This window comes from Athalia rosae, chromosome 3, assembly GCF_917208135.1.
Source record: "Athalia rosae chromosome 3, iyAthRosa1.1, whole genome shotgun sequence".
In the NCBI taxonomy this organism is placed as follows: Eukaryota; Metazoa; Arthropoda; class Insecta; order Hymenoptera; family Athaliidae; genus Athalia; species Athalia rosae.
The window spans coordinates 9292325-9310425 of NC_064028.1; the positions used below are offsets into that span (position 1 = coordinate 9292325).

General features: G+C 43.0%; 1 protein-coding gene across 2 annotated transcripts in view; it reads right to left on the reverse strand.

The window, feature by feature from the left end:
• LOC105694000 overlaps nt 1-15118 on the reverse strand; it is a 41567-nt gene extending 26449 nt beyond the window's left edge. For both annotated transcript variants that reach the window (XM_012414293.2, XM_048651680.1), the window contains exons 1-2: nt 13640-15118; nt 11101-11343 (exon numbers count right to left, since the gene is read on the reverse strand). In XM_012414293.2, the coding sequence (XP_012269716.2) occupies nt 11101-11343; nt 13640-13880 (484 nt within the window). In that variant the 5' untranslated portion in view covers nt 13881-15118. The remainder of the gene's footprint in view (nt 1-11100; nt 11344-13639) is intronic.
• Between the last annotated feature and the right edge of the window lie 2983 nt (nt 15119-18101).

Here is an 18101-nt window from a genome sequence, read left to right on the forward strand (position 1 = left end):
ATATATAGTGCCCTCAGAAATTATCTAATTACTTACCGATCATTGGCTCGTCGAGGAAACCAAGATGAAAGTTCCATAGGTTCGAATTCTACGTAACATTTGATCCTCTTTTCGTCGTTTCGATCGGTTAAATTTTGCGCAAAACAAGTTCAAACATTTTTCGACCTTTGTTCTTCGTTCGTTCCGACTCATTATCGATCAGTTTCAATGAATTCTCGCGAACCTCTGAAGGACTTACTCTGCAAAATCTGATACCCGTAACGCGCCGTAGAAATTTTCCGACGTTATCAAATGACTCGTTAGGGGTAGTACGTGCAACGTTTAAGCCACAAATGTATTCAGAGTACTTGACAATACCGAAAAGCCCTCCGCCGAAAAGCTTCGTTCTAAATAAGTTCTGAGTTTCAATTCTACTCCACCGTGTTGAGGTTATTAAATAGCACGATTATTATATTAATGGAAGTCAGAACGATTGAACCGGCTCTCCTTTTGTTCAATTCACAACACCCGTAACAGCGCATCAAGAAAACTCGATGGAGTAGGTATTTGGAATGCTACTTATTGTTAGACGAAATTAGTAAATTATAACTAGCGATATTCATTCGAATCAATTTTCTTGAATATTGGCAATCAAATCCGCAATTTTTTCACGCAAAATCTGAAGCTATCTGGCCTGAATCAATGTTCAAAACATTCCACCAAAAATCTACGCCACATTTCGCAATATTTCGAGACGCCGAATACCGAAACCGAACACAGTTTCTCCTTCATATTCAATCTCGTATTGACGGACAATTTTATCTCGTCGTTAGATTCAGATAATCACGAACGATGAAATGAACAAAAACAAAGAAAACGAATTAAAATAGTAACTTTCCCTTGACTTTGTGAAATTCCGAACGTTCAACCCGCACATCCCATTTTTCCAGAATCTCGATTGTTTCGGTACTTTCCGCAGCGACGGGATAATTTTTGTCGACGTTCAATCGTTACGGCATCCCCTTAAAATGCGGGGACTCCTCGAGTAACTGAGAAACGATAAACGAATCAAGTTGCGAACCATTGTTAGTAAAATAATAGCAAGTTTATATCTCGAAGCGCGCGTTAGTTCTCTTGAAAACAATTATACCAGAGAGAGATAGAGAGAGAGAGAGGTAGAGAGTTGTGGGAAAATATATTTATATTCATTAGAAACTAAGAACTCTGTGAACTGCTGGTTTCGGAGTCGAATAACTCGCGGAACTATAATTCGAGACAGTCCTCTTAATTGGCAAATATCTGGAAACACAGCGCAAGAGTTTTTCAATATTTTAATTCACGAAGCGATAGCGATCAGAGCATTTCGAAGCCGAGAAAACGTACGATGAAAATAATCGTCGGCCGTCAATGAGTTCGGAAGGGGAAGCAAACGTTGAGATTGAGACTCGGCCGATATTTCCACCGATGTGGACGCAATCGTAACGATTTCGTTCTCCGACAGTGCGTTTCCGTCGATCGATTGCGGTGGTACGGTTGCGGTAGCCGTACCTCCATGATTATAAATCGATGGAATTATGCGGAGGGGTTGAACACACCGAGTGAAGACGTAGGCACCGTCATCCGACAGCTTTGGCTCAAAGCGGTTTTGTCCGCCCACGATTACGTTATACCAAATTCTATCCAAATAGCTCGGATACCATTTCCTGCAGTTTCCACGCGCCAGCTGTAACTCCCAAGGAAGCTTACCGGAACCGCTTTTATACCCCCCCAAACCACGATAATCGCGGAATCTACTTATATCACATGTCTCAGTATCCGAAACGCATATATTTACCGATAAACAATATCTGGAATATCGAAGCTGGTCTAAAAAATTTAAAACAAAAAAAAGTAGAAAACAATTCGCCGGGTGACGTTGTTTGAAAAGCAAAAAAAAAATACCTCTTTTCCGGGGTCGTATTTTCACGCGAGTCTGGATGAAAAATGATTCGAGTTTCAAATTATATCGAATATATCCAAAAACCATTCCTAACTCCTGTATATATGCAGAGGTTGAATTTTCAGGCGTGATATAACCAGGAATCCCGGTGAATCGATCGTTTAAAATTCGGTCCGTGCTTCGACGGATGATCCAGGATGATCCTGTGTGATCTTTTGCGCAATTTACTGATCGCTGGAACCCCTTGCAGCTTTCGTCGTTACTAATAAATATATTCCAAGCACGCTGGAAATAATTACGGTTAAGTGACGAAGGCTGCCTCGATTTCCAGAACGTGTTACGCAAACTAGTATACCGCGCTCTGCACACGCCTCGATACGACGTTATCTTATAATACCCGCCTACGGGAGTTGATCCGACAAATTCTTTGTTTCTTTTCTTTTTTTTTTTTCTTTTCTCTCTCATATTCTTGCAACGTGGTGTTTCTCGCGTCGACGAGAAGGACCCGGCCTAATTCCAATTCATCGAACCCCTCCGAGCAACCTTTTAAACGATGGAATAATTTCGTTGCTCGATTTTCACCGATTCCGTGTAACCTGTGCAAACTTTTGTACATGTAATTCAATTGATTACGTAGGATGAAAATGAATTGCAGTCAGCCGTGAATATATCCTTCGCTATGCACACAAAGGCGAACGTCACCCAATATTTTACTCATCGATACGTTTACCTTACAGATTATTACGTCGACGTTATAATTTAATGGAGAGAATCTTGGTTATTTGATCCGCTAAACGTATAATATATTTATCAATCGCAATCACGTGATATCCCTCGCAATCTGTGATTATTTTTTTTTTTCCCCGATTCCGTTCGTTTGTTTTTTTCGTTTTTTTTTTTTCTTTCTACAGTAAAAATGATACGCTCGCGCGTATCAAACGGATGCGGCGTGTCCGTGTACCTAACGTTCTCGTAATTGATATTGACAATAGGTCGCATAGGGTTTTTAAAGCATCGAATCCATTTCTGTTTGTAGAATGTCCTCATTATCCGAAGGTCCACATTTCAAGGATCCCCGTGTACTCATTAAAATCGGTAATATCGTATAACCTACCCTCGTACGTACGTATGGAATTACAAACAGATTCATATTCGAAATGTGAAATAGGGATTTTCACCCCCGCTTCACGTCCCGCTTTTATACTCTCCCCGGGGTTTTACGTCGAGCACAGCTTTCGCTTCGTTATATTCGCTCGAGAAAAATTATACGACACATTATTTCTAAGAGTATTTCCATTATGAAACGAGACCTTTTGAAGACAATATCGGATTATTGATACGGTACAGCTATTTTCAGAGCAGGCGATCGATCGTCGGCGAACCAAAGTTACATGGATTCGATGCTCGGCTTCAGTTTTGGATGAATTTTGACCGATAAATGTCTCGATCTAGGAAACACAGCGGCAGAAATCGTAAAACCGCGTATCGGTCGGCTCACCAATCAGACCACCCTCGATCGGTCCAGTGCGAAAAACGCTGGTGAAGCCGATTCGATGAACTCGTGACCGTGGAATATACGCTACTGTATCATGTATATTGCAAGTACGATCATATCTGGCCATGAAAGTATTTTTCATTTGCTTCACAAAAAAAAAAAAAAAAGAATAAAAAGAAAAAAGCAATTCTAACTACATCAGAGGAATGAGTCTTTTCACCGGAAACTACGTCGGTAAAGGCTGAAACTTTTTGGGATTGAAGAAATCGTTGTTTTCGCCGATAATACAATGCACGAGGAATCGAACGTCGATTATTTTTCAACAAAAGTGTGCGCCGCTTGGCGAAAATGTTAGTTTATCGACGTAGGTGGTGATATACTTTCGACAAATAACACAAAGTGCAATAACGTCATCAATCTTATGTGATAATTTGACATGAAACTTCCAATACAGCAGCAGGTGCTCCAAACTCTCCAACTCTACGGATCGTCGTGAATTTGAAAGCTTGTTTTTTTTTTTCTTTCGTTCGATCGTTCTGTTTCGAGAATCATAACCGTACGTCGAATCGTTGAGCGTATTCATCTTCGTCTTGTTCGTTGAAATTGTTCTTCGAACCGGTGTTAAATGTTCCGAAACATCGAGTTCGAGGCGATTGAAAAAAATGCATTGGAATAAAACTGCAAAGAGATACAGGGGCGAAATATCGGCCTGTCAGCTCGTTAAAATTCTGGAAATGTACCCTGTGAATCGGCGCGAATATCCGCCCGAAATTCGTCTTGATCAGAGAGCTGATTGTGCATATATACCGCGTATACGTATACGTATACCAGCGACGTATGTACGCATCGCAGAGACCCGTACAGTCGTAGAGAATTTTGTACGATCGTAATTTGGGAGCATCGGCGCGACCGCTGCAAGCTCGCGACCTCGACATCTATTTTAAGAACTTTCTTTCGAACCCCATCGCGGCATAGAGTTTGCCGCTATGGTCTGCGCAGTTAGCGGTGCGACGTGTGGTGGTAGGGGTCATGGAAGGAGAAAGAGCGAAAAGCATAAAGCACCGAAGAATTGTGGGACGTCTCGAAACGACGGCGGCGGCGGCGGCAACTGCTCGGGATATGCCGAGCTGCAGGCGAAGACCCCGCGAAGAGATGGTAGCGGAAATAAAAAGGCCGTGGCAAAAAAATAGAGAGAAAGAAAGAAAGAGGAAAAAAGATCAAATAATAAAGAGGACAAAAAAATAACTCACCGTTCAAACCATTAGACAAATTTTATATATAGCTAGTGGCTGCCTGTCTGCTCTTCCAGACGTTAAAGCTACTTAAAAATTCGTCCTAGCGTTATAGCTCCCGTCCGGAACTCTACTGCACGCGGCTACATTCGACGGACAAAATTTTTACTCCATTATAATGGCACACGGTAACTTCGTTCTTCGTCTTCTCTCTTCAACCGACCGCGAATTTAACTGCCCGATTTCTGCTGCACTTCCACGTCACTGAATTTTTCACCCTCTATATACTGTACGTATCTATACGTACGTATTATAACTGATAATTACTTTTTAATTTCTACTCTCAGATTGAAATTGAAATTGTATTATTAAAATGGTCGGTAGTCGATTTTGCGAGCGTTTCTCTGGTTCGTCCGACCCGATTCGAAAACCTCCCCCATTTTTCTCGCATGCAGCGCAAGATTTGCATTCTCACACACGAAACTGTCGGATCGAACATCGATTGATGTATTTTTTGGAATCTTGACGTCGTAGGTATCGCGAGATTAGAGACGAAAAAATATAAATAAATAAATGAATAAATAAATAAATAAATGGAAAGCGAGAATGAAAAAGAACCAGGCGTATGGAGCGGGGATCCCGAAAGGGAAGTTCCGAAAGTATCCCATACATATGTATACATATATATGTATTTAATGGGGAAGGTCGCCGGGGTATATACGGCGAATATACGACATTAGGAGAGAAATAATATCTCGTAAAAATTGGAGGCCGAGTTAACGGAGGCCGGGGGGGATGAAGGGACGCACGCGAGGGGAGAGGGAAGCTGGGTATAATAATACTTTCTTCCGGGCAAAACAAAGCCAATTTTCTCGGCAACTCTTCAAGTGCTAACGGCAACAACTTTTGACGATCTGAAATCCTAGCAGCTACGATATATGTATGTATACCATAGCCGCGCGACATCGATAGCTGGTCACGCTATACCTATACGCGTGTACCGCGGCACGTCCTTTCTTATCCCAGCTGCTTATATTTTTCATAGGTTCTCTCATGCGATCCTTCAGCTTTATGTGTGTTCGAAAAAGGGTCCCGATCCCTAACCACCTACTAGCGCGTTACAATTTTATATTTTTGGACTTCCATAAGCGACACAAAAATAACGGCTGAGTGCTTCGACTCTGCTTAGCGATATTCTAAACTTCATTTATACGTTCGCCTTGACGAACATCAATTATATAGCCTTACTCGTAACCGTTTCCAACCACTTTGAAGTCGGCATTTATATATAGAAATGGAAGAATTGTCACCGGCGTGGCATTCCATCGAAAAAAAATTTTGTCAGATTAAAGTATTCTTTCTTTATTTATGTGATTTTGGTTATTCCATTCCATTCGATATGTATCTACCTCTGTGTACCGGCGGTTACTGTATAAGTACCTAAATTCATTAGCGACCTATAAAATTACGAAGCGGAAAAAAAGTTTTCATCGCGTTACTTCTCCAAGAAACTTTGGCCACAAAGAGACAAGAAGCTCGAAATTTTCCGAGAATTCGTTCGCATCGATTCGAGAACGTTCGGGTTCCCGGGAGCATGAAATATCTAAGACATCCCCATTAGGACTACCCCAATGTATGGAGGTATAGGTACTCGTGGAACGGCGAAATTGGGAACGCACGATATTGTCGATCGATCGAGGTGTAGCAGACGATGTGATTTGATTGAAATATATATTGACGTCGTGGAATATCATATCTTCTATTTCCATCTCCGGTAAATTTAATATCAAATAATATTTTACCGTCCTCCCGTATCACTTGTTCTTTATCGGATGAACGAGATCACGTGACAAAGATTATTTGTCATTCTATCACTATTCAACAAATTCACGGTTGACGTCGAACGTGAAGCAACAAACGTATCGAAACAAGGGGAAAAAAAAATGACGAAATGATTTTCTTCCGATCTACAACGAACGAATAATTTCAAATCGTGTACGTAAATTATCGTCACGGTCAACAATTTTTTCAATCGTCTTTAAAAATGTCTAAAATTTTTTTGGGAAAAATCCGTCGACGAATTTTTCCTTTTTTTTGTTTTCCCCTCGCTCACATCCCGCCCTGCCAGTCCTCCGCCCTCGATACTTTCATGCCATCTAGACTCGTGCAACTTTCCACTCCTGTAACGGTCCTTGAAGGTGCTTTTGTTTACTCAACTTAAAACATACAGAAACTGTACGGGCGGGTGAGAAAAGAGGGATTTAATCTGTTTCCACAAGACTCCGGGCAAGTATTTTATCCTCTTGAAAAGGGGCACCCCACTTGCATTCGCCGGGGAATTCCTGTTGATATTGAAAACAGTTGCGCCTCTGCGTCGAATGAGAGCGTGGTACGAACAAGGGTGGTGTTACACGTATTAGTGTACAGGCGCGTACGACTTCGGCCGCGATTCTCCGTTTCTGCGAGAAATCGCAACGAGCTTGAGGGCTGCCCGTTTCAATACGTACCTACTTGCAAGTACGACCGTAAAACCCGTAAACCGAATCGCGGAATTATCGAAGATGCGAGAATTGCTAGATATTATCGACCTACAGAGGTAGTTAACCCGGGTTCGGGTTTTACTCGTGACGTTCGCCTACGGTTTGTACGTATAATATATATATTTGGGTACAAGGTAGTCCCCTCGTTCTCCATTTTCAACGTACCTAAGCCCTTCGCGTGACGAGAATCCCGATCAGGATCATTGCAAAACTGAACCTGGGTCGGGCAAAAGGAGATAAAAAAAGAAAAAAAGGTATATATTATTTTACGACGTTGAAGAGTGCTATAAACCTCGATGGCACTTTGCATTATTTGGAGAATTATTGAAAAAAAAAAAGAAATGGAAGAAAGAAAAGTTGGGGCGAGAAGGATAAGGAATGGGGGGTAGAAAAATTATCATCCGGCCGGTGCACGTTATACGAATTTTTATCGAACCGTAAAGGTGCACATCTAAACTACCCTTCGAGCCGCTAACTCTCCTCGTAAATTTTATTCACCCGAAAAAAGAATTTATCGGTTGGGACGGAGCGTCCCAGCTTTGGATCGATAACACGGTTAATGAATTCCCTGCACTTTTATAATCCCGAATAGCGACGATCACCTCGGTTAAGCCTCATTATATCCTCATCGATCGAATTCAGACGTCGGAATGATTTTGCTGAAACGCCGGCGACGCTCGAACTACTCGGAATAAGCGTCCGGAATTCTTTCAGCTTTCTTCGGAAAGGTAACCTTTTTATTTCCCTATTTTTTTCTCTCTCTCTCTCCACTCCATGCACGTAAGGACGTGTACACGTATATTATACATATACGTACGCGTGATGCAGGTTCAGTGTTCATGATTGATGCGGGTGCGCGAGGTTCGATTCTCCGGGGGCGATGGCGCTGAAATACTTATTTCTAATTCGTTTCAGGCACGAGGCAATAAATCAATCGATTAAGGCGCCGATGTATCGGACGTCAACCGTCGACCGAAGCGTCGATGATTGAATCCACCCTGCTGAGTGAGCGAAAAAAAAAGTTATAGTTTGTATCGTATCCGCGGGAGCGAGATATTGCGCGAGTGCTCGGACGTTTATTTATATTTTTCCGACGGAATCGCGCGATCATTGGCATTGATCGTAAAATTTCAAATTAATTAAATACCGAATTAACTTTGAAAGGCGGCGCTCCTCCGGCGATATTATATTATATATATATATATATATATATATATATATTCCCGCTGGGAGAGTACGTATTAATTTCTTGGGGGGGGCGGAACTGATCTTTCGCCACTACTAACGCTTCACGTAATTAGCTACGGAAGCCACGTAAATATATAAGCTGCGTACAGTCCATTGAAAATATGAAATCCCGCTAAAAGGTGTTCGCCGTACTATACGCGCCGATCGTCAATGACGAACCGATATATCCACCCCCGTTATATAATCCTTCGGATCTAATATTGCACTTTAAATTTAATCTACCGTACTCGTCGCCGCGGTAGATACGTTGCGATAACACTCGGCCAATCCGCCGACCGTCGTTCAATTACAGTTTTTAGCTACCAAAATGACGAGCGACGATTGAATTCCGGTGAAATTTTGTATTATTTTTCACCTCTCTTTCGCGTACACTACCGTATAATATTTCGCGTACACCCGCCTCTCTCCGTTTCGTTCTAACCCGCGTTGAAAATTTTCCGAGGTAAACTGCACCTGACAGGGTGCAATCTGCTGTAGCGAGCGCCGCGGCCACACGAGTCTCGGCGTAGCTAATAATATAAAGCTTCCCTCCGTCGCATTTGAATGTACTTATTTATTTATGTATGCGTCGTACGTATACGTTTGCGTAATAGGTGTAGCGCGGAATGCGCGGTACACACGTACACGCGGTCGAGGGCGGAATAAAAGTGGAAAAGGTCCGATTCTCCGAGAGAAGTCTCCGCTCGCACTTCGAGTTCAGTAATTATTATTTTGTTTTCGAACTCGTGTAAACGTAACCAAGGTACGCCACGGACAATTACTACCAATTGTGAGAAATAATTAAACGCCCTCAAGGTTTCATTAATAAAAGCGTGAACGCCGTTCCCCTTTTTGCGAGTACGTGCGCGAGTACCGAGAGCGCACGAAATACCACCCCCGTGCGAGCAGGTGTCACTTTGATTTCAACTCATTGGGTACCATTCCGTTACGACTTGATTAATTATGTGGGGGCTACTCTCGAGTTCGATATCCTATGATTTCGTCGAGCTTCGGTATTTTTTGAACAATCGCTGTCGAGTTGCGGTCATAATTCCGGAATTTTTTATTCTTAGTACTTTGGACCAAGGACTTCACTTTGTATGATCGATCATCGAAGATTTCTATTAATTAAAACGCGGAATCGTATTTTCCGCGTATCCTGTTTTTCGGCATTCTTTTTCTTTTGCAGTACTTTCACTATTGTTTCGCCTGCATCTCATCCGGGTGTTTTGCGGCGGGGGATCAAAACGAGGCACTCGACGTCAAGGTACCGCGAAACACCGAGAAACTTTTTATCGCGGTTCCCTGGCATCCGGCTTTTCGAATCCGAATTTGAATTTTTTGCAAATATCCCTAACGCGCGCACGACCCGCGTTGACTCGCCGATATCGTCGTTCGATCTGTGGGTTCGAGCCGTCAACGAAGCAGATGTTTTTCTCAAACCTGATTTTCTACCCTATATCGTATATTTATCCGGCTAAAATGAAGTGAACATGCGGTCGAGGTATTTCGAAGTTTTGATTGTTTCCTTATCTCCGAGATATCACGTCCGAAGAATGGTCTGTTTTCTCATAGTTCCTTAGGGAGGGGGGGGGGGGGGGGGGGGGGAACATGTTCGGAGACTCACTCAAGTTCCACTTCGCTCGTTTGGATTATGGAACAGGGAAAGTTCTACCGAACGTCGAACTATGTTGGTATACTAAACGAAACAACGCATATTACGTTACGCGCCTCCCATCCCGCCGGAACACCCTCAAAAACAAGCGAGCAACCTTCGCATGTGTATCCGGTGGATCGGCATACACGTTATACCGTATCATCGAAACTGCTCCGTAAAATAACTTCAACGGGCGACTAAACGCTCCGAGTTTTCCGAAAACTTACGAAATCCGCACGACGCGCTTCATTTTTCTCGCGCCTAACGTCGCTTTCCCGGAGACTACATCGGGGGGGGGGGGCGGTCGTCGACCGATCTGACGTGGTGAATATTTTCCTAAAACGTCTCCATTCATCGGTAGATTGGCTATTCTGGTCGATGTGAGACGTTGTTGAAAATTACCGCCCGTTTGTGTTACACCGCGTTAAGAAAAGCGGGGGTTCGAGGGGTCGAGGGGAAATACATCCCACAACGTCGGTGGGCGTTGAAAGGGCAGACGGATACCGGAGACACGCTGTTTTCATCAGGGTTATGTGAAACTAATTACAGTTAAGGTAGTTCGCACTCGGAATAATTCATTCGAGCGACGCGTCACGTTTTACCAACCAAATAGACGCTGGTCTCCTCCGCGTCCATGCGCGTCACGTCGTCCTGCAGGACACGAACCTTCGGGATCCGATCGCGGACGAAGGGAAGAACCGCACGGATAAACGAACGACGCCAACTTGTACGGGGGAAAAACTTTTTCTCCAAAGAACTGTTAAAAATTGATCTTTACGGTCAATCTTTCGACTGTCTTTTTATACCTCCCTTCTCTCTTCTTCTTCTTTTTTTTTTTTTTCTCTTCTCTGCGATGCTAACTTGCAAAGTCGATAAAATAACGGGGATCACCACGTACGCGGATTATAATCTGAGAGGGTCACGACATAACGTAGCCCTCGTACGAATGCGTAACTTGTCCAAAGTTCTGGGACACATCGGTTTTTCATTCGAAAAGATTTGAGATCGGTCATAAGTTCGGCTTTACTCACCTTCCGATTGATGGGGTGCGTATATGTTGAGATAGAGGCAGTCCTCGCTCTGGTTTCTCAGGTACGGAAGCAGCCTCTTGAGATACTCGTAACGACCCGGTGTTACTTCCATGTGGAGATCCGGAAGTACTTGAGGACAGACGGGAGCGAATGAATTCGAATGACGAACCCCGCTCCAAGGTCTCGGGGACTGTGGGGGGGTGAATCTCAGGCTAGCCAAGGGCGGCGCCGCGTAAGGAATCCCTGAAAACCAGTCGGTTCTTACTATATTATACGTTTATATTGGCGATCGAACGATATTTCGATATATCAGAGATCTCCGATACGCCGAATACATGCCGAGGGTTGAACGTCGCTAGGGCGTGACCCTCGCTCTTTCGCAGCATTAAAGCGCGAAGTCTTCGAATGTGAACGGAACGCGAACGCATCTGCGTTAGTTCGAGAGTAATCCGGTTGGAAAATTCACTTTTTCGTGGCACCTGATTTGGAATTGGAAAAATTACCGTCTTCGGGTGAAAAGAGAACGACGAATCAGCCGTAAGATGGTCGCAAGTTGAGCCGCGCATTTTCGGACTTTGGTGGCGTTTTTCTCTAATGATCGGCGGGAATTTGAGTTCTTTTACGAACACCGAGAGAAAATTCAAACGCAGGGCGGCCGGGAGGACAAAAACGAGACCGGATGGCACAAAGGTTCGGTGTCGATTTACAAATTCCGAGAACATTCATACGTGGGTATATATATAGAATAGCGGAGTTTCTCGGTTCCGAAGACGCGGTGAGCTTCGAGCTTTCCGACCAATAAACTTATACCCTGTCTACTACGTGGCTTTGATATCGCGCGTCCGTGCTGCTTTTTCGGTCAATTTGTCAAACGACTGGGTGAACGACCGAACCTCGAACGGAGGAATTGAATTCGTACAAGGAATGAATCATTCATTATTTTCGAAAAAAAATTTTGACCTATCAAAATAATCACTCTATTAAGCTCAACTGCGCAACGACCTTTCCGACATTGCTTCCCTTCTCTATATATCCTTGAAATATTCCCAAGAATTCGGCGGATCGTGTCATCGAAACGGCGAGCATTTCACGAATCGAAATTTCGGAAACCTTCAGATTTATTTAGTTATAACCGCGAGACGCGAGATCCGTGCGGGGTGATTGACTCGACTGTACTTTCCTATGGGAAAAAGCTGAATCGTTCTCAGAATTTTATGATTGAAGCAGCAGCAGTAGTGTAACCGTATCGCATTCGTTTCATGTATGTATGCGATCTTCACCCGGATAAACGATCGGCTGCGGATCGGACTTGAAAATTTTCACAAAATAATTTCGTCCTCCTTCTCGGATCGCTCCGCGTGGTCTTGTTTCACCTTTTCACGGTTTTCGTCCCAATGAAAACTCGCACCCGGTGTATATTTATTTATATCACTGCAGCGAGAAATGAACATCGGAAGTTCGAGTGAACGAATGAACGGGCAAATGTAATCACGCTCGCTCACCTGTAAATGTGGTTGAGTGTGAATTAAATGAAAGCAGAAATTCCGAGATTGGAGGAACACGCTTCAATGCACACAGGCACGTTCCCGCGGGGCGACAAATCCAACTTGAGACTTAACACAACCACTCCGTGCCAAGGCTACCGGGTAAAATTTAAGGGTAGCTGCGACCCTCACCCTCCCCCTCCCCTCTCTCCCCCCCGATTTTTACACGGTTTTCAACTCCATTCAAACAATAAAAATAAAAAGAGAGAGGAAAAAATGGAGAAAAATTCATCCCCCAAATGTGGCTGTTTTTCGAATGAATATTTTGAGTTCAATCAGTGGCAATTCAGGTCGCCGTGAAATTTCAAATGAAATTCACGATACAAAATCAGTTGTTTGCGGAATCGGGGAATTCGTTTCCCCTCCCGGACCTCGTATGTTTCTCTTTTTTTTTCTTTTTTTTTTTTTCTTTTCACTTTTTCCCAATTTTTTTTTCCCCGGCGAGGTATCGAAAATTGTCGCGTCGATCGTCGGATGAAACGGGTGCGATTAGATTATTGATATTCAACTCGGCGTTAACGTCGATTCGCTATGATTTAAGGTTTGCCATATAATAATAGCGAATTTTTGACGCTCGATTTGAGCTTTTTAGCTTTAAGTATACGGCCGTCCTGCAGCACGGCGCGCAATAAATACAGTGGTGAAACGTTGAGGCCAATAAATTGCAGAAGGAAAGTACGTGAGGGTTCTGGATGCTGTATAAATTCGCAGAAATTATTTATTTCCGTTGCAGGTATATTTTATTATAACCGAGTCGCGTATGTATGAACGGACCTTATCAAACTGTCTTAGTCGGCGAAAAGAGATACTGAATCCAATTTCCCCGATCTAACAACATGAAAAATAACGACTACGGCTAATTCCGAACGACGACGCTCTATTCTCGTTTCAATCACCTACATTTTTTTTCTTACTTTTCTTTTCAATTTTTTTTTTTTTTTTTTTCTTTCGAGCCAAGTTCGCTCCGTAAAGTGCAAAGGTTCGGTGATTTTTACCTAAAAAAACGTCGACCGGCTGTAAATTTTGGTGTCTTCTCGACTGCACGACGAAGCCGCGAAGTCTCCCCTGAGTAACGCGCACTTCTCGCGTCATTTTTTGATCCTCGTAAGAATCATAGTGCCGGCTTTGGTGGCCGTATTGATTTTGAAAGTTATGAAAGTCTCGATGCTCCGTTAGTATTTGGGTACATGCCAAAAGGACAAGACCTACTAACTCGAGCCTCAACATCTTGGACATTTGTTTCAAACTGAAAATTCACAGATTCTCTCCGTGTTCTTTTTTCCCTCTATATTCCGTTCCTCGTCAGCGGCGGATTCTTTTATTTTTTTTGTTTTTTTTTGTTGTTTTTTTTCTCACAGCGGGGCTTGATTGCGATTTATTCTTAGGCCCGAAAATATCACTGTCAAACTGAAACCACCATATTAATTTTATGTTTTGACACAATTGGCACTTGAACAAGTCACATTTTCGTTAGAATTTCACACATTCTCTCGTGAATTTTTTTAAACCGAAATCCTCTAATCCGCATCCTCAAGATTCTTGGTTAACGAACCCGCTATCGGTTACCATGTTTTTAGATCGCCGCTCACAGTTCGGTGAGTAAAAAATATAATAAGATTAACGTGAAGAACAAAAAATAGAAAAAAGAAAAAACTGACAATAAAAAGAAACGAACGCTTTTAAGACGGTCCCGTGATGGTTAGATATTCTTAGACGCACAAACAAGGGTGAACGCACCAAAGGCTTGGGTCTACCGTGTAACCCGGTGGATCTCACTATTTCGCTTTTTCATCAAACAAATGTTGAGATCTTCGACGATGATCTGTTTGAAGAATTTTTTTTCTCCATCATCGTACCGTGGGTTTGAAACAATCGGCGATAATCGCACGTGTCGTCGTAGTTCCGTTGTCTTCTTATCTCATTTTATATATCTCTCTCAACGTCGACTTTATTCAACGATAGTTGATGGTCGTCATATCGCAAGCACATCTGTCGCGAACAGTAGACGGAAGATTTCAATCACTGATCCTGCCCCTCCAGCCAACTCGAGTTAGACTTTTGATAGCGATCATTACGCAAATTCAAACTCGCGCTAAGTTCAAATTTTGCACCCGACCGACAAGCGTTGACAGCCCGCGGAAAAATTGAAGAGAAGAAGAAAAAAAAAAAAACAAACAAACAAATAAAAACTCTCGATAACGAGCGAAAAAAGGAAGAAAAGAAACAGACGCCGCCACTGTCAGTAAACTCGATGCGACTCGGACGAAGTTACCGGGTTTTTACGTTCGTCGTACGATTTGTACACCGGCCACATTTTCACACGCGAGACGATCATCGTTGACAAGCAGTTATAATCCGTTATAGCGATTTTTTAATTTATCAAACACCTCGGACGAATATTAAGTCCTTTTTCAGATCTACCGAAACGAACTTTCGGCGTATCGGAGAACGTCTTCCAAACTGCGGAGTGGAGTGAAAATTCTATTTCTAAATTTAAACATCGAACTCACGACGGAACTGTGCGACGCTACGCGGGAGCCTGTGAAAGCGAGAGTCTTTTATTTTTGGAATAACAACCGCGGTACACATCAGCTGCATCCTCCGCGTCTTCGGATTCAACATTTTGCCGGTACACGTAAAACTCGGTGTACGTTCGTAACGCGACGATGCGAGTATCGGTCATTCCGGCGAGCGTACATCGTGCGCGGAAACTTCGGTCTATACGGAATGCATAAAATAACGCGAAAAAGATTTAAGGTCGCTGTCTTCACCCGCTTGCGGAATATTTAATCCGACAAAATGTCGCGCGATACCGTGTTCACCGTCTACCTCGGTAGACGCGTATTGTAAAACTCGACCGCGTCGCGACGCCGGGAGCTCCTTCGCCTGTTTTCACCGGTCCGACGTACGTACGTGCACACGGATGATCGCCGGTTCTCTACACCGCTGATAAATCGAATCAATAAAAATATTCGTCGATCAATCATATATTATATCGTTAGAGGTGGCGGCTATGGGAAAGTATATGGAAATACGTAACGTCGACGGACGTGAAGATGATGCGACTTCGCAGCTCTCGAGGGTATCAAAGATGCCCTTAAAGATCTGCTCTCGATGCTCCTTACAGGATCTTCCCTCACTCCCGTCAAATGGAAATGTTTACGCAATATCAAGCTTGCAAACAGGCTTTGTCGAAGCAACAATATATTCATATGCGTACATATAGCTCCGTGCGAAAATTTTTCTTTGTTGTTTTTTTTTTTTTTTTTTAGACTATTTTTGGAGCGTCGTCCTTGGTATCCCGACGGGACGCTCCTCGGCACTGATAATTTCTCAGGTTGAACCGTAATGGAAATTCCTCCACGCTACGCGGCTGCTCGAAAGAGTTAAGTTAAAAGCTTGTACCGTGTTATTTCAATCGAAGATTACTAACGAGATAGTTTCGGAAAGAGAAGTAGATTGAGCGAGGGTTGAGAAAAAAAAAAAAAAAAGATAGATAAATTGTACGAAGGTAGACGGCAATTAAAGCTGAAAGCTTTTCCTAGCAACTTTATACTTAATTTAGCGCCGGTGCCGTTAAGATTTGAAACGTTGAAAGGCGGCTCACTGTTGCATTCGCAGTCCATGCCCGGTTGTAAATGCCTCCTCTCTTGGGCATCGATTGGTCAGAGTAATTAAACTGTTGACGTAGCCGGTAAGATATAACGATAGTCGGGCTAAATTACGCGAAAGCATCGCCGTCCGAGATGAAATTTAAACGGAAAGTCCCATCCCGGGAGCGGGACCGAGACCGGGAATAGGGAACGCGAACGTGCACGTGAACGGTAAGGTGCTCAATGCAAGGCATCCTATTAAGCCCGTCGCACGCGAAATTTCTCCGTAAAGTTTTAATCGAATTGAAACTCTAAGCCTGTTTAACATCGTACTTACCTGCCTAAGTACGCAGCTTTCTCTTTTCGAACGTCTTCTTAGTTTCCCGGTGACGTTCAACCGAAGCGAAGGGAAATAATTATACGGGGAATTAAAATATTTCCATATTAGCTCAATGCCGATGACTAACTCCGGGCGAACGTTTGACAAATCTCGAGTGAACGGAGAAAAAAAAAAAAAAAAAAATTGTAACCGATACTTGGAAAATTTCTTCTTCTTTTATTTCAAAGTTTACGCAACAATTGTTCGCAAAAAAAAATGGCGGCAATTTATTCAACCCACGCTGTGTTCTATTTCTTAACTAAAAAACATTTCGCTGACCCATTGCCCACTGCGGTCAATTTCTGACGTCCATAAAAACAAATTAGCCAAGTTTCCCGTACAAAGTGGATAAGGAAAAAAAAAATTAGATGAATAGTAATGTATAATGAATGATCACGTGATTGGGTTGATAATAATAATGTTCAAATCAAAGTCCACAAAAATTATAATCGAATGAAAAAAAATCACGACGTCTCTCGCGTTTCACTTTACAAAGACTTCAAAGCACGATTATATGCATTGTATATACTCATTGTTAGTAAAATTTTATCCAAGCGAGTGGGAGGGCGATCGGGCTTAAACATGGTTATTAAAAGTATCGTTTAAAATATAAGAATGTAAAAGCAACAGCGGAAGTAAAAAATTGAATTTCACGTTGCACGACGTCTCGTCGAGTGGTATCGATTTTGACGAAGAAGGAAACGAAACGAATTCTTCGCATTACACCCATCCGATTACGCGTTATCCTATAGGAATTCATTCGTCGTTTGTTCTCCTAAATGACTCGCGTGAATTAGCGGATCGTGATAATCAAGCTGAATTTACCCGCGCACATACCGTATGTACGGGTAACGTGTACACGCGAAACTATGCGCGGGATCGAATTTCCCAGTTTCGATATCGCGAATTCTCAACACTGCGCGTAGGACACGGTCTGTGACTCGTGAAAAAGACGACCCAATTAGCGGTCTACGGCGCGGCAACGCTACGTAGGGTACGTTCTGCGGTACACCGTAGAAATGACCGTATATATACGTTAATTACCAAAGCTAAACGTGATACACTGATTAATACCGTACGAATTGTTACGTCGAACCGGATAACGATGCGCGAGAAAGAAGAAGGGAATTAATGTAACAAAAATCTCGCGTCGAATTATACGGTTTCGTTTTCAACGTAAAATCCCACGGCGACCCGCCTCCTGCGGACGGCAAAAATTTGAAAATCTACACTCGCCGCGTCACAAAGGCATAGTAGATAATTCGCGTTAATAAAAGAGGGAATTACGGGGTAATATCGAGAGAGCCTCCTCGCCTTCCGAATCCGACTCGTGTTCCTAAATTTGCTTTATTGATCGCTTATAAATGAGGGTGGTTGTGCCCAATTGAATTTTTCTGCGAATACATTTGCGGAACTCTGTGTACACTGTACAGCGTCGTATAATTCGGTCATTCTCGATGTTGAATCGGAAAATTTGCAATACGT